General features: G+C 40.3%; 1 protein-coding gene across 1 annotated transcript in view; it reads left to right on the forward strand.

Moving 5' to 3' along the window:
- The window catches only part of LOC149222822 (uncharacterized), a 496,388-nt gene that overhangs the window by 365,207 nt on the left and 105,471 nt on the right, over positions 1–25,710 (forward strand). The window contains exon 17 of the mRNA XM_089387688.1: positions 15,810–15,938. Within this exon, the coding sequence (XP_089243814.1) occupies positions 15,810–15,938 (129 nt within the window). The remainder of the gene's footprint in view (positions 1–15,809; positions 15,939–25,710) is intronic.

Raw genomic sequence — 25,710 nt, forward strand, 5'->3', positions numbered from 1 at the left:
TTTTCAAGGCCTAGGGTCTAAGGGTTTGATCTCTAAACCATCTTTTTCCTCACGGTTTGCTACAACAGTCATATACCTTTCTAATAGTGGTGAAAAACACATATAAGTGGTTTGAAATTAACTAAAAAATTGCTAAATACATTAATAAGTCATTTATGTTTGATGTGTATCAAGAATTTGGCCTAGATGTACGTTTTGGGTCACTTTTATCTCTAAATAATTCTGTTTATGAAGTCTGAAGTGGAGAAATTTCATGTGGGTCAGCCTAAAATCAGTTCCTAAGTTGTCTAATACATTAAGGAATTAATTTCTTGAGTTAGACATTCATCATTAGGCGCATTTCATGTTTTAATTGCTGGTTGTAATAAGTATATCAGATCTGATATAATTCCAGAAATCACATCACAACAGGCTGAAATTTTTTGATAATTCATGTGGGCAAGTTTGGAAAATTTTCGGTAATTTTTTGCATAAAGATATCATTGATAGCTTACTATTTTCATTCTCATATTGCTGCTATTATAAAGTTTTTCTTACTGCTGTCCTAAAAATTAATTTATAAAAATTAAGTACTCTGTCATGGAATTGTGATAAAATGCATATCCTTTGTTTCATAAACTGAGTATTTTTTTTTGAGCATATGTTGACATTGATATCGAATTGCAATGTTGTTTTTGTTATCTTTGAGCTAAATTGTATCAAGAAGATTTGAAATAAGCTGGTGTTTTAACTATAGTATTTTCAAGAGTTTATTTTCTAAGTCTTCATCTAAAAAAGGGCGAGCATTTCATTTGGGTAATTGAGGGCTTTTGCGGCATAAGTGTTTTCCCATTCTCGAGTCTAACTTCATCTCATCTTCCGGTGCATTTGCATATAAGTTAACTTTGCATAGATAAAATTTACTTCCAAGCATAAGCTTGGTCGATAGATAGATAGATTTTCATCCGTCTTTTCTTGAGAAGCCTGTTTTAATAGTACTTAAAACAGTGACCTTGTAGTCCTCAGAGCCACAGTTCTCTGCAGCGCTGGAGGCACTGGGTATGTTAGAATTTCAGGAGAGGTATCGTTAATCACACCTTAGTGTGCTTCTCCTGATCTTCTCTCTGCCAATTACTGCGAAATTAGGCTCAACACAGAAAGGATTGAAGGGTTCACATTTAAATAGGAATTTAACTAAAATTAACCAAGATTCTTGCATCTCACATTAGTTTTAGGATTTGCATTTCATATAAAATAGTCATTCATCTAAGTAGCAATTGCTAATCGATTACTTGGTCTTAATTTCCCTAGCAAGATCATTGACTTCATAAGGCACTGGTATCAATCGTTTAAAATTTAATCAAATCCTATAAGTCTTGCTAAATCTTAACCAAGTACTTGATCGCTTCACTGTGTTTCCCGAACTGGCTGGTTCCCAACTAATTTTTCTTCATTCCAGTTTTCCATAGGGTCTAGCCCCCTTAGCCTGCTATAGGGAGACAACTTAAACAGAGAGATTGGGGATCAGGGTGACAGCCCCCGATCTGAGCCGTTGTCGTGGTGCCTAGACATTATGTGCGACAACAGGCCCCACATGGGTCCCATCAAATATTTCGACCCCCAACTTAGGAAAACCGAGCTGCCTCCAAGGCGTGTGTATTTTTGGTGGGTGAGTGGTCCCCACAATCCACTAAAGGCATATCGACCACCTTTTCTCCTAAGTTCTTCCACCAAAAAAGCATTAAGCGAAAAATAACAAAATTGCCAAAATTGTTTTTCCTCTCCTTGGGCGAACAATTAGGAAGGGACTTTACACTGCTGGTCCTCTAAGATATGCAACACCATCTCCAAGTGCTGAAAATGCTCCTCCCATGTTCGGTTGTAAATCAAGATATCATTGAAGAACACCAACACAAACTGCCGCAACTGCCCACGAAATACATGGTTCATGCATGATTGAAAGGTGGCAGGTGTGTTGGTTAGCCCAAAGGGCATGACCAAAAACTCAAAGTGCCCATAGTGGCACCTGAAAGCCGTCTTGGGGATGTCCTGATCCCTCACCCTGATCTGGTGGTACCCCGAGCACAAATCTATCTTAGAGAAGTACTTGGCTCCTCTAAGCTCATCCATCAGCTCATCAATGTGCGGGATGGGGTATCTGTTCTTCAAGGTCTTCTTGTTGAGCGCCCTGTAATCAATGCACATGTGCAAAGTCCCATCCTTATTCTTCACCAGAACTATTGATGAAGCAAAGGGGCTAGAACTTAGCCTAATGTGCGCCAAAGCCAGCAACTCCTTGATGGCATGCTCGATCTCGTCATTTTAGGCCTTGGGATCCCTATAAGGAATGGTGATAATTGCTTGCACCCCAGGCTCCAACTTGATGGTGTGCTCAAATCCCTTGTCAGGTGGCTACCCTAGTGTTATGTCCCCAAACACTACTGGGTATCTGTCCAAGATGACCTATATGTCTGCGTGAGGTGGCTTAGGCTGTCCCCAAACCTCTGCAATCCTCAGCTCCATTTCCCATGCTATGTCCCCATGTCTCAAGTTAGCCTCCATCCTGTGCACTAAAATTGTCTGTGGAAGGTCCGAATGCATGCTTCGAAGAATTACTAGCTTGCCATCTGGCCCTTAAACTCCATCTCTTGTTTCCTCCAATCAGCGATGACCTGACCAAGGGAGTAAAGCCATTGGACACCCATCACCATGTTGGTGTCCAACACATCCACAACAAATAAATGATCTGTCACCGAGTAGTTCTCCATGGTTATTGTCAAAGCAGGAACATAACGGGCCCACTGCAAGTCCTATCCCCCGACACCAGAATTGAGAACCCGTCGAACTCCTCTATAGTGATGCCCCGCCTCTAAACCATCGAGGCATCAATGAAATTGTCGGTGGCCCCATTGTTTACCAAAACTAAGACACTTTGTCCCTGCACTGTGCCTTGGATCCTTAAAGTCAAAAATTTGGGAATTCCATGCAAAGAAGCGAGGACTCCCCCAAATGGTGCGAAAGGTGCTCCCCTAGGGGGTGGTGGTGGTGGTCTCTTCTCTGCCTGGCCCTTGCTATCTCCCCTGCCAAACTCCAACTCCACATCATCCTCTTGGTCACTATCCAAGAAGACCTCGATGTAGTGGGTCTTGCCTGTTGTGCACCAGTGGCCTGGTGCCCATGGCTCCCGACAAGTAAAACATTGTTTCCTCCTTCAGAGGTCTCTCTTGGTCTCCTCATCTAACTACCCATGCCCTTGGGCTTCTCGCTGTGGTGGGGGTTTAGTGTCCCCTCCCTTCTGTGTGTAGGGACTCTGTGATGGAATGGGTGCTCTGGTCTTGGGGATTTCTCCTTGCAAATCTCTAGCATAAGTCACCACCTCCTACAAGGTAGCAGGTCTGCGTGACTTCACCAGTCCATGCAATGGCTCAAGTATCCCCTTTATGAATGTGTACACCCTCCTAGCCTCGGATAGGTCTCAAACCATAACTGAAACCCTCAAAACCTTCAATATGTAATGTTCAAGGTGGCCCGTCTCTCTAAGTTGGGTCAACTCCCTAAAGTGAACCTCTAGGTCCTTCCTATCAAAATGCTTTGCCACTCTCCGTGTGAAGTCCTCATAAGAGGTCACGCTGGCATGCCCCAATGTGGACAAGCCATGAAACCACCACTCATGTACTTCCCCCTCCAAGTGCAAGTTAGCTATTTTCATGGCTTCCACCTCTGTCATCCAATTAAGCTGGAAATAAGTATCCAACTTCTCCACCCAAGCTTGAGTTGTACACTTGGTAGAGCAATCATATGTGGGGAAGTACATCCTCCCAATGGTGCACTGCAAATCTGAGTTCTGTGTACTCAGTACCCCATTGTACCTGCCCTTCTCATTTTGTTTGAGCTAGCAATAGTCTCTGAATGATAGGGCTACTTTGAAAGCTTCCCCCATGGATTGCCACTCCTTGAAGAAATCTCCCATGGACATCTAGTCATCTGGTCCTCCATGCTCACTAGGTGTTGATGGTAGGAAAGTAGGCAGCGTGGTTCTGGATGGCCCATTAAAAGCTGGTGGGTGAGTGGTTGGTGAAGGGTGGTCATACTGTTGTGAGGCCCCTGAAGTCTCTCCAAATAGGAACTCACGATGAAGGCTCTTGTCCCTATTTTGTTGTTTGACCTCCTCCAACATCTCCTTTTGTCCCTTAGCCAAATCATTAGGACCTTCAAGTGCCTATCAAATGCTACTTCTTTCTTACTCCTTGGCTCCCCCATCTCTATTACAACTACTGCCTTCCCACGTGCCTCTGTATCAGGTGAAATCTCCAACTCTCTTTCCCTGCTCCTGTACCTCTACCTCCTTTAAGTCATGTTTTGCCTATCCTCATAGTTCATAGGAAATTTCCCCCACGACTGAGCCAAGATCTGATCTCTGATACCCCTGTAATGTTCCTAATTAGGAAAAAGAGTGATATGCAAAGAAAATAACAAATACAACACCAGAAATTTCAAACACTCGGTAAACACCCATGTAAACTCCAAAAGTAAGAACTAGTTGAGCCATTTTATTAAGAAATTTGGGGCAATAATACAGTAGTGTGGAAGGAGTGCACCTGGGATTGCCTCATTCGCAAGCATGACTAAACCCAGGTGATAAAACAACAAGCCTAGATGATAGAATCAATTGCTCCAATGATGCAAACTGTTGAAAACCCCACCTCAAGTGCTTAGAAAATTTTGCAAAATTAACCCCAAGCTCCTGACCAAAAACCCACCAATACCCAGAAAGGGTTTGGTCTAGTTTTGACCCCCAAAATTTGTCCCCCAAATACCACGTCCTCCTCCAGTCGCTGGAAAATATGGCCTGCCTGTAACTCATAGAAAAGGCCCTCCAAATCACACCAAAATGCTGAGTCACACTTCCCCAAGGTTCTCCTTATTTCTCTCGACAATCTTTAGCTTCCCAACTCGTTCCTCAAGCTCCCACGTGTGCCCAGTGAGAAGCTTTTGCGCTGGCCCTAGAAGCTGCAATTAGTGTTGCCTTCAAGCAACAATCTCCTACTCCAAAACTCCTCCAAAATGTTGATATCCCACTGAAACTTTGATACCAAATTCTCCAGGAAATTGTTACTTGGAAGACCCCTCAAATGACACCTGCGTATTCCCTTCCTACGTCCTCCTGGAACACGCACTAGTTGAGCAAATGACTGAATGATAGGCTCTGAAATCCCTACATCTCTTCTCCAAGGTGGTATGATTTGACCTCTCTAGAGTGGCACTTGAAGTTCCCCGAAGAAAGGGTGAGTTCTCCACTTGGAAAACTCAGTGCTAAATAGCAAGTGACTTGGCTAAGCATCTCGAGCAACAAGGGAGTTCAATTGACAAAAGACCCAAATTAGGTTGAGCTCCTCCTATTTATAATTAGTGAGTTTCCTTTTCCCACATGGATCCCTCCATCTAGCTTTTCGACCTCCATTCCTTCGCTATTATAATTTTTCTTTAGGCATGTGCGTGTTTCCTTGTGTGTGTGGCACCTACGCTCCACTAACCAAGTATTTTGTCCTCCCTTTTTCTCGTAATTCATTCTCCCAAAATTTCGTGGGTCCCATGGTTACTAAAAATGTCAAAATTGTGGAAAAATAAACTTGGGACAAATTAATTTAGGAAGGGACATTATAGAGGAGGTCCATTTACCTAGTTTTGAGGAAGAGTTAGTTTCCCCTATTAAAGGTGGGGAATCGTGGTTTTTCCCTTGGTATATTGATGGATTCATATCCTCCTTTTCCAATATTCAAGATAGTATCATTTTAGGTGCATCTGATCCATTTGCTTCCTCATGCCTTGAGGATGATATGCCCGAGGTAGCTCTTCATTTGAAGTTTATGAGCTTGATTATCAACATTTCCATCTTTTGGTTAGAGGAGTGGATTCGATTATGCAAATTGGTGTCTTTCCCTTCCTCCAGGGTTCTTCTCTATGATGTATGGATCTCTTAATTTCCCACCTCCCGCCCTTGTGTTCCTGCATGTGATTCTTCCTATCTTTACATTTGGATTTATTACATGAATAATCACAGGGGAAGGTGTTCTTATATTGATCTATTGATATGTTGGTTGCACTGGCGATATGATTACACTTAGCATTCGCATAATGTATCCATGCATGTTAAAGTAGGATGCATTGCATATTTATTTTTGCATTAGAATCTAATATTGAGTTAGGTTTTCATGCTAGATTAGGTGCATTTAGATTAGATTTTCATTTTAAAGTATATTTTATTTCCTATTTGGTTTTATGGACTAACCAAAGCATGGGTGATCAAAGGATGACATCAAAACATTTTGCCCTGTTTGCTTGGTCTGTGATGTGCAGGTAACAGGTCTACGGTCCCAGGAGATTGTTGGTGTTCTCATGACCTTCCCATTCGAGTACATGGTTCGTGCACTCTACTGGGAACTCATGTTATAGTTGGAGCTAGATGTTACCCAACACCAGTAGGTGACCCCTATAAGAGAAATTTTATCCTAGATTTTTCTTCAACCAGTAGCCAACAACCCCTTGCACCAACCTGATTGCTCGATGTGCTACTATTCCTTGCTACCTCAACCAGTCATTGTGTGTTGTCGCTCATCTGTTATGATCGTATGTTTGAAGGTGGGCCTTCCAACCCCGAAGGTTTAATTTTTCATTATGTAATTATGTGTTTATGCTTGCTTTTATTGGGCACATTTGGGCATAGATTAGTGGGGGGATTCGGCGGAAAGAAAGGGCTTTGACTGTACTCTTGTTCCCTTACCTCAATTGGGGGAGGGGGCAAGGTGATCTTGTATCTTGGTCCCGTGGGATCTCTTTTATGTGATACTAGCTTTAGGAGTGGCAATACATGGGAAACCCTGATTTTGGTTGTGTGGTTCCGCTTCCGAATACCATATATCTCACTCCCCTCCACTCATTATAAACCATGTTCATAATTTCCCCATCTGGGTCCACATTTGTCCATTGGGTCCATAAGGTGTTAGTATCCCCCTCCCCTTGTCCACACCTTGATTTGGGCCTATAGTGATGCCCTAGAGGTTGATGTAGCGAAAAGAAAAGATAAAAGCATAGTATGGCTACATACAACAGGGAATGTAACACAAAATGCAAATGATGACAGGGACAAATAAAATTTAGCACGTGGTAAAAAGCCAAGCATGAGCTCTACCCTAATGGAGATAATTATTTTGCAGCCTGTTGTCGCGCGGATTGACACGACAACGCTCGGACCGGGGGCTGTCACTCTGATCCCCGATCCCTCCGTTTAAGCCTGTCTCCCGCGGCTAAGGGGGGTAGACCCTGTGAGATAATGAAGGCCAACTGCCAAGCAGTTGGGTTGGGAGACACGAAAGGAAACCAGCACTAAAAAAGATTTTGTTAAGTTTAATAGACCAGTGCCTTAAGAGATTGGTATTAAAATGATTACTTGTTAAATGATATAAAAAGATGGACCATGAACAGCAATCATCTATCATCAGCTAAAAACACAATGCTCTTAGAATGACAAAAAAAACGATATCCAGCCACTAAAAATTTGAAAAGATGAATGCTTTAAATCACCACGAGAATCATAAACCATCAACCAGATATCAATTTCGCATTTCGGCTTTCAGCATGAAGGATACATCATGAATAAAAAGGCTGAAACAGGCAAAAATAAATTTTTCACAATTTTTTTTTTTTTTTTTTTTTTTTTTTTTTTAAGTTTTTTAAATCTTTTTCAATTTTTTATTTTTTATTTTTTAATATTATGGAAATTAAAAATCTAAAAAATTTAAAATTTAAAATCTAAACTAAAAACTATAAAAGTCTAAACTTAAATCTAAGTAAAAAAAAAAACTAAACTAAATTAAACAAGATTAAATGGTAAATAAAATTAAAAAAAAAAGCCCCTTTTTATTTTTTTATTTTTTATAACCAAACTAAAACCAAAATTAAAAATCTAAAACATTAACTACACCAAAACATAAACCTAAGTCCTAAAACTAATTAAAACATAAACATTTTTTTGTTTTATTTTTTTTTATTTTTTTATTTTCATGAATCTATATACTACGCTAACCCCTTTTCATTTTTATTTAAAATACAATTACACCAATCTAAAGGAAATAAAACGAAATTATAAACAAAACAAACAATAAACCCTAAATCTAAGACTACGTAATATACAGAAAGTCGAATACGTATTCTATAATCACGAAAGGAGTTTTGCTACCTTTTCCGTCTGCGTTAATGTGGGAAGCCCGACCTGTGAGGAAGATTGAAACGCCGGAAACCTGCATACGAAATGATTATGAAGCACTGAGCCGGCGGTAATGGTTGTCTTTTACCTGCGTGATTGGGCCAAATGCGCTGATGAATCCGATGTCGAAGGTTTCTGCGATAAAAGGCTGGGCCGCATTTGGGAAATACTGCCACCCTCGATGACTGATAATGCAGACTCAATGAATCTGACTGCGGCAATGATGTTTAAGACTGTGCGTAATGTGATATGCAGTGATTGACTGGACCATAACCCGTGGCTCAAATAAATCGTAACAGTGTTTAGATGCGTGTAACAGTGAAAATCGTAGTACTGGACAGAAGCTTAATTGCATATTGCATATACGATGAATAAAGAACCGAATTGAATCGAAACCCCTATCACATACTCAGGACTTCAAAGCACGTTATGTGACCAAAAAAAAAAATCGATTTTTTCTGCTACGGATTATGCCCAAGCCGTCTAACAAAATGATTCACTAAATGAAATCAATATACCTGGAAATCTCATTTACCTGGTTTGTTGAATGATTTCGATACCTGCGGCGACAAACCAAGTCTTTGACAGATTGGCGAGAAAATTTCTGGTGCTTGAAAAGATGTACCCAGGAGATCCACGACCAGGCCACGCAAATGCTTCGATCACTGAAGAATTTCTGAAGATGGCTCAAAAGCAGACTAGCAGGACAGCGTATGTCAAAAAATTTTCCTTTCACTGATACCAGCCAAAGATGATGAAATCACCCAAGAAATGATATACGCCTTAAACAAAAACTGAAAACCCTAAAAAAAAAATGAAACCCTAAGACAGCTTAAAAATTTACAGATTTGGCCCCTGAAATGCCAGATTTAACAATAATTGCAGTAATGCTTTCAGAATATCAGAAATTTTGAACTTCACTGTGAACAGAAAGAAAAATCTCTCAATGTAAAACGTGAAATAAACTTAAAAGATTAACCCAGGGCACAATCAGCTGGGCTCTGCACAGAAAGTGCTTGCGGGAGTTGGCTGGTTCAGCCGAGAACTTCCCCGAACGCCCACAAAATTTCCTTCAAAAAATGTTTTCCTGCACATCTCAAGCAACCATCAGCAAAGAGAGAGAGAAAACTGCTAGATCTCAGGAAATAATGGAGATACCTGCCATTATTTCAGAAACCCTAGCAGCCCTCAAACCCTAGCAGGTGAACAAGATACCTGTGCTCACACTACTCTAAAAAAAACTAGCTATGATTAATGGCTGAAAACTGAAATATGCAGAAAATTAAAGATCTCACAGCAATTCCAGAGAGCAACACCAACACGATTTGGACCCCAAAGTCTTTTTATTAACCAGAAAATCAGATTACAAGAGAGCTTTTTCAGCACAGACTCACAGATCAGATGAATTGAAATGACCCACTAAGACCCTATATAAAGGAAATGATCCTAACGGCTAGTTCGAGTGATCCATGTAGAAATGATCTCGACCGTTGATGAGGATCAAGACATCTCTTGATCTCATCCGTCGATTTATTAACTTAAAATATTATTATTTTATTAGTTAGGGTTTTTTGCTTCATTTTTTAATTTTTTATTATTTTATTATTTTTATTCATTTTTTAATTTTTTAATTCATTTTAAAATGGATCACTGAACTAAGCCTTTCGGAAACATCACCTAGGACCTAGGACTTAGGACTCATGAGGGGATTTAACATTTCTCGACCCTCAGGACACATTACATCATGACTTTTACAAAATCACATCTTAAGGGACAAACCCATTTAATACAGACCCTCACAAAACACCCAGTTCTGCGACACAACTATAATCTAGCAGATTAACATATCAGACTCTCCTAAAGTTCTGATGACGAAATCCATCCCGACTTTGGGGTCAGGTTTGAAGGAAAACTCTGCCGATCGTAGATCGGTGAGACGAAAAACCTCCCGGGACGCAGATCATCATTAGAAAGTTAGGTCCACCTAGGCAACTTTACATACATGACTCTGATCTGCTTAGATTATTTACAACTTATACATGCAGACTGGGTTTACAACAAAAATGATCAAGCTGCTGATGATGGCAGGATGGCACGGACATGCTGATCAGGTGCTGCTTCTTTCTGTCAAGAAAAACGGGATGCACTGCATGGGTAGTTGACCAGTAGAGGTCAACATCTGGCTCTACTTGGGGACACGTTGCTGCTTGCAGGAATGTGAGAATCCAGAATCTGCATCCATACAACACAAAAATAAGTAGCGTCCATCCCAAAAAATCAGCATATACATTAAGCACAGGAAAGATAAAAGCTCTTCATTTATTAACTATCTAAAACAGAAACGAAAATGCGGAAAAAACAAGGAGTAGGGTTAGAAATACGATACAAAAGGATGCCCTACGGCATCAGATGTGTTCAATGTAGTGCATACTGAGCATTTGCCTGCTTTCAGGCAAATCTGTGGGCTGCTTGTCGGATGTGCCATGTCCAATTTTGCATATGGTAGGACTCCTTCCTATCCGAAAATCAAGCTGCTCACGGCCGTCTGATGCATCAAATCTTCGTCTAATCTTCTTCCTCTTGCGCTTCTTCTTTCTGGCAGGATGAATTACTGATGATCTGGAACTTTCTGTTTCGAAACTATCAGATGAAGTGTGCATGCTAAGTTCTTTTGTGTCGTGCATCTGATTTTTATCGTTTTTAAGCTTATCTGGATCACCTTCAATTATCCACCTAATGACCTCCTCATAGTAAGATGGAACTTGTTGCGGCAAATAAGAAGGCTCCTGGTTTCTCTTATCATCTGACCATTGTTGAATCTTTTGAACTTGTATTCTAATGGCATCCATCTGACTAGAGCATTTATCCCTTATAGCGCTGATTTGCATGGCATGGTGTTCTTGCATGTGTTTTATTACTTTATCATTCTTTTCCTCTATGTCCATCAAGCAATGTTGCATGAAATTTATCTCTTCTTTATGATTCGCTTGCATGTCAGCCAACTGATTGTTATGATTGAATGTCATAGAGTCAATTTCCTTATCATGATCAGCTTTCATGGTCACCATATTTTCCTCTAAGACTGACATCTTGTTTTGCATGCTTCTAATTTCTGTTTCATACTTAATTTTCATGGCCTCAATTTCCTTAGCATGCTGATTTTGCGTGTCCTCAATCTCCTTATTACGTTTTTCCAGATGGGTGCGTAAAGTTTTAACATCATTGATAAGATTAGTTTGGTTGCTTTCCAGATTTTTCACCAGCATCTTTAAATCTTGTATTATTTGCTTTTGCTCCTCCTTTTCATTGTCATTTATCCCTAATTTTTCACTATGATGATCTGCAATATTTCCGGTGGATGACACATTCTGATCCTGAAAACTTTCTTCAACAGCTTGACCTTTAATATGATTACTTTCTTCTTTTTGCACAGTTTTAGAGGTAGAAGGCAAGCTGTTTGGACTATCATATCTATCTTCAAAAGCATCGAGAATGTCTTGTAAAGAAGTGAAAAAATCATTAGGAAAATTATTAAACCAATTCAAGGCATCACCCTCTAAAGAATGGACAAATAGACGCATCTTGAAGTCTTCATGATTATATTGAGGAAATCTACAATACAAGATCTTTACACAAGTAAATATGTTTAAATGATGTTTAACAGTGACCGGATCATCACCCGAGAACTTAAGTAATTTAGAAATGGCCTCTTTCGGAAGATCATGGAGATTATTAGTAAAATGACATGGCTTACATGAATAATCCATGATGAACAGTAAGGGATCAAATGGATGATAGAAAGAGATTTCTGCTCAAGAAAATTAAGAGGTGAGAGAAATGGAGTCGCCACTTGAACAATAAATCTGATTCTAGGATCCAAAAAGTAACCACAAGCAGATATGAGGAAAGCTTCTTGTCTGGGAAAAATGAGAAAGTGGAGTCGCCACCCAAACAAGAAACAAAACCGAAGAGATGCTGCTGATATGTGATGAAAAGATGCCAAAATATTTGAATCTGCCAGCTCAAATGAGAGATGAGAAGATGAGAAGCTGAATGATTGTCGTTTGAAACACCGAGAACAAAGTGTCCCCGGCAACGGCGCCAAAAATGTTGTCGCGCGGATTGACACGACAACGCTCGGACCGGGGGCTGTCACTCTGATCCCCGATCCCTCCGTTTAAGCCTGTCTCCCGCGGCTAAGGGGGGTAGACCCTGTGAGATGATGAAGGCCAACTGCCAAGCAGTTGGGTTGGGAGACACGAAAGGAAACCAGCACTAAAAAAGATTTTGTTAAGTTTAATAGACCAGTGCCTTAAGAGATTGGTATTAAAATGATTACTTGTTAAATGATATAAAAAGATGGACCATGAACAGCAATCATCTATCATCAGCTAAAAACACAATGCTCTTAGAATGACAAAAAAACGATATCCAGCCACTAAAAATTTGAAAAGATGAATGCTTTAAATCACCACGAGAATCATAAACCATCAACCAGATATCAATTTCGCATTTCGGCTTTCAGCATGAAGGATACATCATGAATAAAAAGGCTGAAACTGGCAAAAATAAATTTTTCACAATTTTTTTTTTTTTTTTTTTTTAAGTTTTTTAAATCTTTTTCAATTTTTTATTTTTTAATATTATGGAAATTAAAAATCTAAAAAATTTAAAATTTAAAATCTAAACTAAAAACTATAAAAGTCTAAACTTAAATCTAAGTAAAAAAAAAAACTAAACTAAATTAAACAAGATTAAATGGTAAATAAAATAAAATAAAAAGCCCCTTTTTATTTTTTTATTTTTTATAACCAAACTAAAACCAAAATTAAAAATCTAAAACATTAACTACACCAAAACATAAACCTAAGTCCTAAAACTAATTAAAACATAAACATTTTTTTGTTTTATTTTTTTTTATTTTTTTATTTTCATGAATCTATATACTACGCTAACCCCTTTTCATTTTTATTTAAAATACAATTAAACCAATCTAAAGGAAATAAAACGAAATTATAAACAAAAAAAACAATAAACCCTAAATCTAAGACTACGTAATATACAGAAAATCGAATGCGTATTCTATGATCACGAAAGGAGTTTTGCTACCTTTTCCGTCTGCGTTAATGTGGGAAGCCCGACCTGTGAGGAAGATTGAAACGCCGGAAACCTGCATACGCATGGATTATGAAGCACTGAGCCGGCGGTAATGGTTGTCTTTTACCTGCGTGATTGGGCCAAATGCGCTGATGAATCCGATGTCGAAGGTTTCTGCAATAAAAGGCTGGGCCGCATTTGGGAAATACTGCCACCCTCGATGACTGATAATGCAGACTCAATGAATCTGACTGCGGCAATGATGTTTAAGACTGTGCGTAATGTGATATGCAGTGATTGACTGGACCATAACCCGTGGCTCAAATAAATCGTAACAGTGTTTAGATGCGTGTAACAGTGAAAATCGTAGCCCTGGACAGAAGCTTAATTGCATATTGCATATACGATGAATAAAGAACCGAATTGAATCGAAACCCCTGTCACATACTCAGGACTTCAAAGCACGTTATGTGACCAAAAAAAAAAATCGATTTTTTCTGCTACGGATTATGCCCAAGCCGTCTAACAAAATGATTCACTGAATGAAATCAATATACCTGGAAATCTCATTTACCTGGTCTGTTGAATGATTTCGATACCTGCGGCGACAAACCAAGTCTTTGACAGATTGGCGAGAAAATTTCTGGTGCTTGAAAAGATGTACCCAGGAGATCCACGACCAGGCCACGCAAATGCTTCGATCACTGAAGAATTTCTGAAGATGGCTCAAAAGCAGACTAGCAGGACAGCGTATGTCAAAATTTTTTCCTTTCACTGATACCAGCCAAAGATGATGAAATCACCCAAGAAATGATATACGCCTTAAACGAAAACTGAAAACCCTAAAAAAAAAATGAAACCCTAAGACAGCTTAAAAATTTACAGATTTGGCCCCTGAAATGCCAGGTTTAACAATAATTGCAGTAATGCTTTCAGAATATCAGAAATTTTGAACTTCACTGTGAACAGAAAGAAAAATCTCTCAATGTAAAACGTGAAATAAACTTAAAAGATTAACCCAGGGCACAATCAGCTGGGCTCTGCACAGAAAGTGCTTGCGGGAGTTGGCTGGTTCAGCCGAGAACTTCCCTGAACGCCCACAAAATTTCCTTCAAAAAATGTTTTCCTGCACATCTCAAGCAACCATCAGCAAAGAGAGAGAGAAAACTGCTAGATCCCAGGAAATAATGGAGATACCTGCCATTATTTCAGAAACCCTAGCAGCCCTCAAACCCTAGCAGGTGAACAAGATACCTGTGCTCACACTACTCTAAAAAAAACTAGCTATGATTAATGGCTGAAAACTGAAATATGCAGAAAATATGCAGAAAATTAATGGGGTCAGGTTTGAAGGAAAACTCTGCCGATCGTAGATCGGTGAGACGAAAAACCTCCCGGGACGCAGATCATCATTAGAAAGTTAGGTCCACCTAGGCAACTTTACATACATGACTCTGATCTGCTTAGATTATTTACAACTTATACATGCAGACTGGGTTTACAACAAAAATGATCAAGCTGCTGATGATGGCAGGATGGCACGGACATGCTGATCAGGTGCTGCTTCTTTCTGTCAAGAAAAACGGGATGCACTGCATGGGTAGTTGACTAGTAGAGGTCAACACAGCCTATAGAGGAGATTTAAGCCTTTAAAGGACCAAGATGACTAGTTTTCTTTATTAAATTTTAAATGAAAAAATGAGAAATTTAGTAAGGATTTTAGAAGGTTGTCATCTTTTCCTTTCTGTAGTTTGTAGTCTGTGGTAGCATACCAAAAGTTATGTTTGAACACTGTTGAACCTATGACAGAGAAATTACTGAATTGGGCACGCCACACCATATGTGGCTAGGATATAGTTATCTTGTGACACCTGTAAAGTTGATAGCAGTACATTTGTATTTTGTTCATAGTATAAGATCCTAAAATCAAAATAATGCTTTCTACGAAGGAAAGAAACAACTCCTTTACCTTTTGAGGATCTTCTAAGTGCTTATTCTAACTTTTGTTTCGTTCACCAATTGCAAATGTTTAAAAGGATCCATTTCTTTCCTATTATTTTTCAATTTGATTAAAAAAACATCTTTTTCATCGTGGAATTTTCAAGGTAAAGAAATACAAATATATTCAATCATCATCAAAGACAATATATTTTGATATTTTGGTGCATTGGGAGAAATGACCGTAGTCTTCAAATATCTAAGAAAGAAATTGCAAGCATTCTGTATGTTTAAGGCTTTCTTCCTTTTTTAGCATAGTGTATTCATTCCTTTAATAACCATATCAATTTGTTTACTGTTATGTTGTCTTTTATTGTAATAAGCATTCCATACCAGATGCATCATATTTCAAATTGCTAATGAAAAGACAAATCAGCATGGATACGTTTTTCCAATCAAGCACTTATGGAAATATATGTTCTCTATTTTCAATAAACATGACAAAAATAATTAACGAAGTTCTAGTTTACAGGTCTTGAAAAAGGAGTTTCCAAAAGGCGTTGATATTGTATATGAATCTGTTGGAGGAGAAATGTTTAATACATGCTTAAATTCTCTTGCAGTTCATGGTCATCTTCTTGTTATCGGGATGATCTCTCAGGTGAATGTTCTAACTTGTAATAGTCATGAAACCTACTATTTTTCTGCTAATAAACTTATTAAGTTATATTGTTTGAGATCAAATGATTCTCTTATTTAAGAATGCTGCTAACTACTTATTGCTATGCTATTAGAGGATGAGGGTAGTTCAGGATCTATTGTAAATTCAATAATATTAACTTCTAAACAAAATAGTACTTATTTTACATAGCAAACTTTCTGTACACACTAGAAACCTAGAATAATTTTTTTTCCCATGGGAAAAAGTTGTGGCCTTTCATAAGATATAAACGGACTACATTCTTCAGCTGTTTGCACAGTTCTCCATGATGGCTGTTTGGTATTAGCCCAATCTATCACATTTTCCTGCATTCTCAGAGGCATATAAGCACTCCATTAAGAAGATTTTGCACCTTATTAAAAATGTGATATTCCTAACAGAAATATTGAGTGAATAACAAAAACATGCACTATAACAACAACTAGGAAATTCAACGCATACGCAGGAAATCACAACACAAAAGGAAATGCACCAAAACACCGAAACTTTGAGCCTTTTTATTTGTTTCTGAGCAAATAGAGTACAAATGAACATGAAAGAGGAACCTGGGCTTGCTGCAACAAGCAAATCCAAACCCAGGTGATGATCAAGCTGCCCAAATGTCAGATGAGCTCCCCACCATGATTTTGAGCTAGCCCAAAAAATTATTGCCACTGCTGTTGTAGGTGAACTAAGAATTTGGCCCTCAAATCTACTCCAAAAATTCTGCAAAATTAAATGTAGGCTTTCCACACCAGCTCCAACAAAACCCATAAATATCTCAAAGACCCAAGTGGTGGAAATGGTCCTGGGGTAAATTGTGCCTGCCTCTAACAATTTACACTGCTAACAGCTGAATGGAACTAGGAATTCTGCCCTCAGAAGTGCTCAGAAAATTCTATAAAATTAATCCTAGTCTCTTCTCACCAAACTCACAAAAATCCAGAAAGGGTTTAGGTTGAATCCACCGACCCTCGGTGACACCCAACAAGTGTAAATTGCTCAATTTGGCCAGAAAATGCCCTACAGCTTAGATACTGTTGAATTTGACCCAAACATCCCTCCAAGAAATCCTCCCTAACTCTTGCAAATTTTTCCCCTCAATCACCAAGCAGATCCCAGTTCGAATGCTCCCCAAATTATGAATCTCTGCAAGCGCGCAGAAGCTACCAGTGAACCCCTGCGTAGGCCCCATAATAGATAAATTTTGTCGTCCAAAATGCAGCACTGTCAGCCCTGCAAATCCCCTAGGAAAAAATCATCCTCCTTATGGATAATTATTTGCAAATTCTTTGGCCAAAACTCCACTGTTTGCTAGCTTCTCTCGACCCCTTCCAATTTCTTTCTACGCCCTAAGAAAAGCACACTCCAACTAGAAATAGTATGCAATGTAGCTCCTAGAGAATCCCTGTGACGAACTCCTTCTTACTCCACTAGGGCGACACTTGAAGTTCTTCGAAGGTAGAGGTGGAATTCTGCTTGGAAATCCTGGTGCTAAACGACACTTTTCTTCTTGTGCTAGACAGCCCCAAGAGAAGATGAAAGGTGAAATGTAATAGTCAAAAGATTATTAGCAAATGATTTCATCCTCCTTTTATAATTTCTCTCCATGTTTCTAGACTCCTTTTTTAATTATTATTTTATTGTTGGGGGCCATTTTCCACTGAATTTTGCGTCCATTTTAATTAAATAATAATTTGCCGCCAATCTTTAATAAAATAATACTTTCCACCTTTCTCCAAAATAATATTTACCCCTTTACTTTATATCACCAAAATTAGGCAAAATTCCCATGCTCACAAAATTGGGGATATTACAGTCCTTCTCGCCAAAAATTGTTCGTCCTCAAGCAATGCCTGGAACAAGCGCCCCCTTTGCTTGCTAATCACCAGTAATACCAGGGTCCTAAATGTGCCACTAATTTAGCCCAGATCTTTGCACTGCCTGATCATGAAGGAATCTATCAATATTAGGATCCCAAGGCATCCTGATCAATGTGAAGCACCCCTTGCTCCACTCACCATCCAACCAGGTATAAGCTCCAGAAGCCCTCTGCATACTATCAATAAGCAGAGCATCATGATAATGTAGGAATTTGTCCAACTCTCCATGAAGTTTCCCTACACAGTAGTCCACCTCAATCCCTGTGGGGATGAAGTCTCTCCTGCATGTGCTCCTCCTGATATCCTCCTGTTGACCAAACTGCCATGCTGATGAAGTCCCCCACGCCATCAGTGAGTCACTAAAGCCTAGAGGAAAATCTGAGTGATCTACCCCTATAGAAGCCATCTCATCCCTAAATGTTGTTGAGTTGTCTAGTACTGCAATGTCTGGGTCCCATGCTCGTCTCAGAAAAGTGCCACCATGCTATTGTTGCGCCACACTGACTCGAATTGGTTTCCTATGGTGTGCACAATGTAGCTTCCTCCCTTGAAACCTGGAGGAGAAATATCGACAAAGGCCAAGCTCATCCTGCCCAGGTGTCTCTATGATGTCAATATCTACCCACCCATCGCTATTCTCGATCCTGAGCTGCAATTGAAGAAGTTTGCCTCACCAAACAATGGAGGCCTCAGTGATCCCACATGTGTCAACACCAAAATAAGCTAGGTCACCCTCTACTATGGTCCTACTCCTCACGAGGTGGAGTGGCCTATCAACCAAATGAATCCTTGGATCCCCTAGCCAAACCTGCTGCGACATAGCTCTAACAACTTCTGGAATCCATTTGTTCCTCGTCCCTAGTCCTTGCATGCAACCGACATATAGGCCCCATATATCGTGAATTATTCTAATGCATGCTAAATTGCCTTGTGCTTGCCACTGCGTAGTACTGATCACTGATGGAAACCACATGTGCCAAATAACTACCCCCTGAAGACAACCAATAGATGGGTATCTGATACTGGCAATCGACTCAATGTATGCAGACCCATCTTGCTCCTACCAACCATCACCACTGAGTCTCTCATCCGCCCTCTCGATAATGTGCCAATACAATGTCTGGAGGCCGAACACATACTGGAAAGTTACCTCAGCCATACATGGTATCCTCCGCTCATGCATGGTCCTGACATACACTGTGGAAAGAGTGACACATGTCTCCCTCATGACCAACTCCCCAGGCATAGGCTCACTGATGAATGATATTCCACCCCTGTGGATGATCACCTCATCCGCCAACCTGTGGTTGTCAACTCATATTTAATTAAGAGCACCAATCCCTCTATGTACATTGATGTTAGTGACATTGGTTGTCGAACTCCTCTATCATGACCCTCCTAAAAATGTATGCATCACTCAAACAAAATCTTGACTTGACATTCTATGCGTTTTCTATCTTGTGTTAATGCTTAAAGGGTGATATTAATAACAAAGATCCCTATACATATCTAGAGGTAATGACAAAGATACCTCTGGATATTAATGCTTAGAGGGTGATATTAATGACAAAGATCCTGATTTTCCAACAAGACTAAACAACTAGACATTTCTCGTGGCGACAAGAGGCCCAAGCATTAGCAATAGATAATAGATTTACTTGTCTTTTCTAGTTTCTAGTATTTTTTATAACTATTGACTCTTTCATATTTATTATGATATTTTTTGTAAACAATATATGACAATTTAAGTTTGAAGTTTGAAGTTGGCAATTATAACTCATTAGCAATGAATTATTAATATGATGCTTCGTGAAAGTTGAAAGTTGTTTCATTTCATTTCATTTTATAGCATTTCATTTCATGTTAGATATTATTTGTTGTAATGGTTACACTTAGCTTACAAGTACAACTTTGGTGATCAATGATGATAAATGTTATATATTGAATTTTGAAAGCTTGAAATTTTAAGATTGATGAATCATGAGACTCAATATGTTGTATGTTACTATGCTACTAACTTGTGGATGTGGTTGATGAAGATTATAACTTCTAGATGATTGTTGTTATATGGTTCAATCTATGTTTTTTATGTTTTTTTATATCTAATTCATAATTCTACATGCTTTTGTTGACATATATGCATCTATATATATATATATAAAACACTCCTGAAATTGCTCCCAAACCGGGAGCTTCTGAAAATATCACTCCTGCTCCTCGTTTTCACTCCCGCTCCCAAGTAAACTTATGTGGGGGCCACCCATACAAGGAAAATACACACCCCTAGTTCGAATTGCATGAGAGGAGAAAGTAGATGGCTTAGTGAGGAACTGTAATGTTCCAAATTGAAATTTGCAGCTAATAACAGACACATGAACTAGGCTATAGAAAATAAAATCACAAGCACCAAGAAGTTGGGCAAATAAGCTGAGCCATTTTATTAAATTATGAGTTGTAAAGAGTACATGTAGCAAGGAATAAGTGAACCTGGGTTTGCATAAGCAAGCTGGAGCAACCCTGGTGGAAGAGATAAGCCCCAAGAGCTATGAAACTTCGGCCCAATATCCTTCTACGCAGACCCAAAAATTGGCAACTGCTGTTGCACTGAAAATGTTGAGAATGACCCTCTGTGTTGCCTGGAATCACCTAAAAATGTAGTTGTAGCTTCTCCCAAAAATAGTCAACCAAACCCAGAAAGGAATATGCCCCAAACCAACCACCAGAAAATCCATAGAATGGTGCAATTACAGACTGAATAATAAAACATACTGCTGAACAAAAAATAGGATTTTTAGCTTGAAAACTGCACAAAAATTTATGCAAATTTAACTCGAACTCCTCTCAACAAACCCACAAAAACCCAGAAAGGGTTTGGTCTGGTTCTGACACCCGAAATTTGGCTCCAAATACCACGTCCTCGTCCAACGACTGGGAAATACGGCTTGCTTGCGAACTCCCAAAAAAATCCCTCCAATCACCCCCAAAATGCTGAATTATACTGCTCCAAGGTTCTCCTTATTTCTCCCGGCGATTTCCAGCTCCCAAACTCGTCCTAGAAACTCCCACATGTGCCAAGTGAGTAGCTTCTGTGCTGGCCCTGGATGCTCCAAATCATGTTGCCTTCAAGCATCAATTTCCTACTCCCAAACTCCTCCAAAAGGCTGATAACCCACTGAAGCTCCTATGCCAAAATTCTTCTAGCAATTGCTACCTGGAAGATCACTGAAATGACCCAAGTGTATCCTCTCCTCCGTCCCCCTGGAATACGCACTAGCTGAGTGAGTGTCTGAATGTTTGGCTCTGAATCTCTCCAACTCCTCTCCAAAGTGGTATGGTTTGACCTCCCCAGGGTGGCATTCGAAGTCCACTAAAAGAAGGGTGAGTTGTTCCCTTGGAGAACTTTGTGCTAAGCGGCACTCGTGACCCAGCTAAACAGTTTGAGAAACAAAGAAAATAGATGAATGAACAAAAGACCCCAATAGATTCTATGCTTCTTCTATTTATAATTTCTTCTTGCCTCCTCATGTGGGTCCCTCCATCCAATATCTCAACCTCCTTCCTTGAGCAATTTGATTTTCCTTAGGGGTCCAAATTCCCCTTTTTGGGTGGCCCCACATCCCACTACCAATTTAATCTTTCATTTCTCTCTAATGTTGGTGGTCACCACCTCTCCAAAATTTAAGTGGGGACTCCCTCCACCCAATTTTCGTAAGTTTACATGTCAAAATATTTCCCAACACCCAATTGCGAAAAGAAATTCATCTGAGCCAAATTAATTTAATTGGGGACATTACAGTCCTCCCCGCCAAAAATTGCTTGTCCTCAAGCAATGCCTGAACAAGCACCTTCTCGACCAACTAACCTCAACAATCTCTGCACACAATACTGGGGTCCCAAATGTGCCACCGAGTCATCTCTAATCTCTACCCTGTCCTACCAAGATCCCAAGCCATCATGACCATCGTGAAGCGTCCCCCGCACCATTCATTGTCGAGCTCATAATAGGCTCTCGATGCCCTCTGCATGCCACCACTAAATAGAGCATCATGGTATGATACGATCTTGATCATCTCCTCATGCAACTGCTCTATCGAATAGTCCCTCTCATGCACTTCAGGGGTGGACTCCTAAAGATGCAATCCAATCCTGGTGGGATTGAACACTCGTCTTCCCGAGCTTCCCCTGATCTCTGTTGATTTTGGGTAGCATCGGATGTGCTCTAGCTCTGAAATTTTGTGGATGGGCTAGAACACATGAGATCTCCAAAACTCATAAATCGTTTGGAGAAATTCCACCGGGATGAGGAGTTATTAAAATAATTAATATTTTTAATGGATTCCTAAGTCTAAACTTAGGAAAATAAAAATATTAATGGGTATTAATAAGAATATGGGTGAGAAGTTTCTAAGTGACGAGGATCAAGTCTGTTTTAATCTTAGCCATTGATTAGGGACTTAATATCGTTCGTTGATTCATCAACAGGAAAAGTATAAGAGGAGACTTGAGGGTCAGTTGGAGACACACTAAGAAATCAAAGAGTTTGATTTTTCTAGGGCAAGGTTTGCTGAGAAAATCGAGCTAGTGATCTGAGTTGTAGTGAGAGGGGAAGTTCGGCAAAGGACTTCAGTCCAAGGCCAATAATACATAGCAGAGAGGCAGAGTTGCACCAGGAGAGATAGCGCGCAACTCCAGAGAGGGTGACGCAGAAGCCAAAGGGACTGATGCAGTCACTTAGAGGCAATGCTGGGGTTTCTGTGAGGCAGAGAGAGTAGCAGTTCAGCATATCGATTTCTGAGCAAGGAAGGCTCACTGGGAGGGTGACGTAGCTCCTAGAGGAGGTGATGCAGTTCCAACACAGAGCTTGGAGCTACCATCACTGCTGAGCATTGGGAACAACATTGTCATCTATGGGGTTTGATCATCTAGTTGCTAGATTTTCCAAAATATCTGTCTCCGGATAGAGGTACTTTTGCCAGGTTTATTCTCTATTGGGTGAGCCGGATTTGGCACCCTAGTTGTATTCAGAAAGCTGCTTAATAATACAAACCCTCTATATGCTGCACCGTTTTTCCCACATTGGGTTTTTCCGGGGACATTTGTCCAAAAATAATGGTGTCCTTTGTGTGATTGTCTCATTTCATTTCAGTTCATGATCTGTATGTATGTGTAGTCTACAATAGTGTTTTCGTCACTATTTAAATAATTAAATAACTTGTTGAATGTAAAGAACAAGTAGGAGATGATAAACCAGTGATTGCAGTAGGATTTTTGATGTGTAGCTTCATAAATTCTCACATGGTATCAGAGCATTGCAGATCATAGAAGACTGAACATATTATTCGAGAGATCCAGAGAATTTGTTGCAGAGAAGCAGCTGTATCGAGTGATAGCATTGTTTCAGAGGCAGAGGAGCAGCAGCAGGAGTGACACAGAGCTAGAGGAGTGACACAAAGGCTCATGCAGTTCTTGCATCAGCATTTCGAGCCTGCTAAGGGTGATGCAAAGCCAGAGAGGACCCCACGCAGTGACTGCTTTAGCTCTCTGGGCCAACGCAGAGCTTCAAAGGTTCGAATCAGCCAGTTGCCGAGGCTCGAAGAGCATAATAGATTCGGTTTGAGGAGCTAGTGGGACGTTGTTTCTGTTGGTGCAGAACAGTGTTTGTGGAGATAGATTCGAGGTAGAGGGAGTCACTTCCTTGACAGATTTCTAGCCAAACAAATCTAGATTTGGGTTGCTGCAACAAAGGAGGATTGAAAGGAGTGATTCGACATTTGGCTGGAGGAGGATTTTCGTGAAGGAAATCAGGACTCAAAAGGAGGCTAGAGGAGCTTGTTCCTTAGAGGGTTTCTTGTGCCAAAGAAATCCAGATCCAAGTCTTGCTAGATTGACAATAGGAGAGGGATAAGAGAACCAGTCGTATTTTTTTTAGCAGAGATGGCAGTGAATTGGTTGTGGGATCAGGACAGATTGGATGGAGCATCTAATTTTGTCATCTGGAAGGCCAAGATCCTGGCAATCCTAGACAAACATCGCATCAAGGACTATGCCTTGAAAGTAGATTTTGTTCTGGTTGTCGCTGATCTGTTAAAAAGGTACGATGAGGCCTAGGCGAAGGCCAAGTGCATGATCCTAGATGGGGTCAAAGATCATGTAGTACCACATTGCTGAGAAAGAAACATCAAGGGAGACTTGGGAGGCACTGACCACCTTGTACTAGGCTTTTCCATCCAAAGGAAGATGCTATTAGAAAATCAGCGGAGATAGTACCAGATGCCGAAGGGAGAGGAGATCGATCCCTTCCTTCTTAGGCTATAAGGGATTTGTGACCAGTTGACTTCTGTGGGGTCTACACCAGATCTTGAGTTCATGGTCAGGACTGCCCTAAATGCAGTCATCGAGGACTGGGAGACTTTTGTCCAAAGTATCTTGGGCAGAGAAACTCTCTCCAGTTGGGAGATGATGTGGGCAGCTCTTCGACAAGAAGAGCTCAGGAGGTTGACCAAGATAGGGAGTAGCGGAAAGAGAGCCCGGGTCAAGAAGGAGGAGGAGGAGAATGCAGCTTTCTTATCTTTGGGACAGCAAGGGAAGCAGAAGAGAAAGAAGAAGGACATAACCAAGGTCAAATGCTTCAATTGTGGGGAACTGGGACATTATGCCACTGAGTGCCCCCGGAAGAAGCGCAAGGGGGAGGCTTCTGACTCAAAGGCTGCTCCAGCAAAAGCTGAGAAGGAAAGCGAGGATGACGATTGTGCCACGAGTGCTCATGTGCCTCTGGAGAAGAGGTGGGGCGACATGGAGTTGTAGTTGAGAGGACTACATGAGAGGCAGGATCCTTGAGGTGCCCAAACTCTTGGATCACATACTACTATGGTAGCCTTTAATGATAGTAGCAAAATGACGGGTGTCGGTTGGAGCGAGGAGTGATGGAGCGATAGTGGCAGAGCTAGAGTGCCAAAGTCAGAGGCAGCACAGTGGATGTTGTAGCAGTGCGAGAGGCACAAATTAGATTGCAACAGCACAATAGTAGTAGAGGGTCAACACAGATTAGCAGCAGAGGTAGCTTCAACATCACGAGGCATCCATACTGACCAACATGTCAGGTTTTGGGTGAAGTTTCAGTTACTTACTTCTTAGTAACTGAGTTGCAGTGCAACAGTTAGCAGTGTTAGTGTTATGGGCAACCTGAGGCAGCATTTTGAGAGGGAGTTGTAGTACAGATGTAGCAGTGGCAATGGCAGAGTCATGGGTAGCAGTACAAGAAGCAAAATGTAGTGGATGAAGGGCATCAGGCCAAGCATCAGCAGCACAGAAGACCGATGCAGTGGGCAGTGTAATACTTCTGTTGAGAATTGTTACTAGAGCACATTCCTCGCTAAGAAGGAGTGTTGATTTTAGGTAGCATCGGATACATTCTAGCTTCGAAATTTTGTGGAGGGGCTAGAATACATGAGATCTTCAAAACCGATAAATTGTTTGGAGAAATTCCACCCGGATGAGGAGTTACTAAAATAATTAATATTTATAATGGGTTCCTAAGTCTAAACTTAGGAAAATAAAAATATTAATGACTATTAATAAGAATATGAGTGAGAAACTTCTAAGTGATGAGGATCAAGTCTGTTTTAATCTTAGCTGTTGATTAGGGACTTAATCTCGGTCGTTGATTCATCAACAAGAAAAGTATAACAGGAGGCTTGAGGGTCAGTCGGAGACACGGCGAGAGATTAAAGAGTTTGATTTTTCTGGGGCGAGGTTTGCTGAGAAAATCGACCTAGTGATCTGAGTTGCAGTGAAAGGGGCAGTTCGACAAAGGGACTTCAGTCCAAGGCTGAGAATACATAGCACAGAGG

This window comes from Pinus tabuliformis, chromosome Q (assembly GCF_031772625.1).
Source record: "Pinus tabuliformis cultivar Carrire ecotype Pingquan chromosome Q, CPIR1, whole genome shotgun sequence".
In the NCBI taxonomy this organism is placed as follows: domain Eukaryota; kingdom Viridiplantae; phylum Streptophyta; class Pinopsida; order Pinales; family Pinaceae; genus Pinus; species Pinus tabuliformis.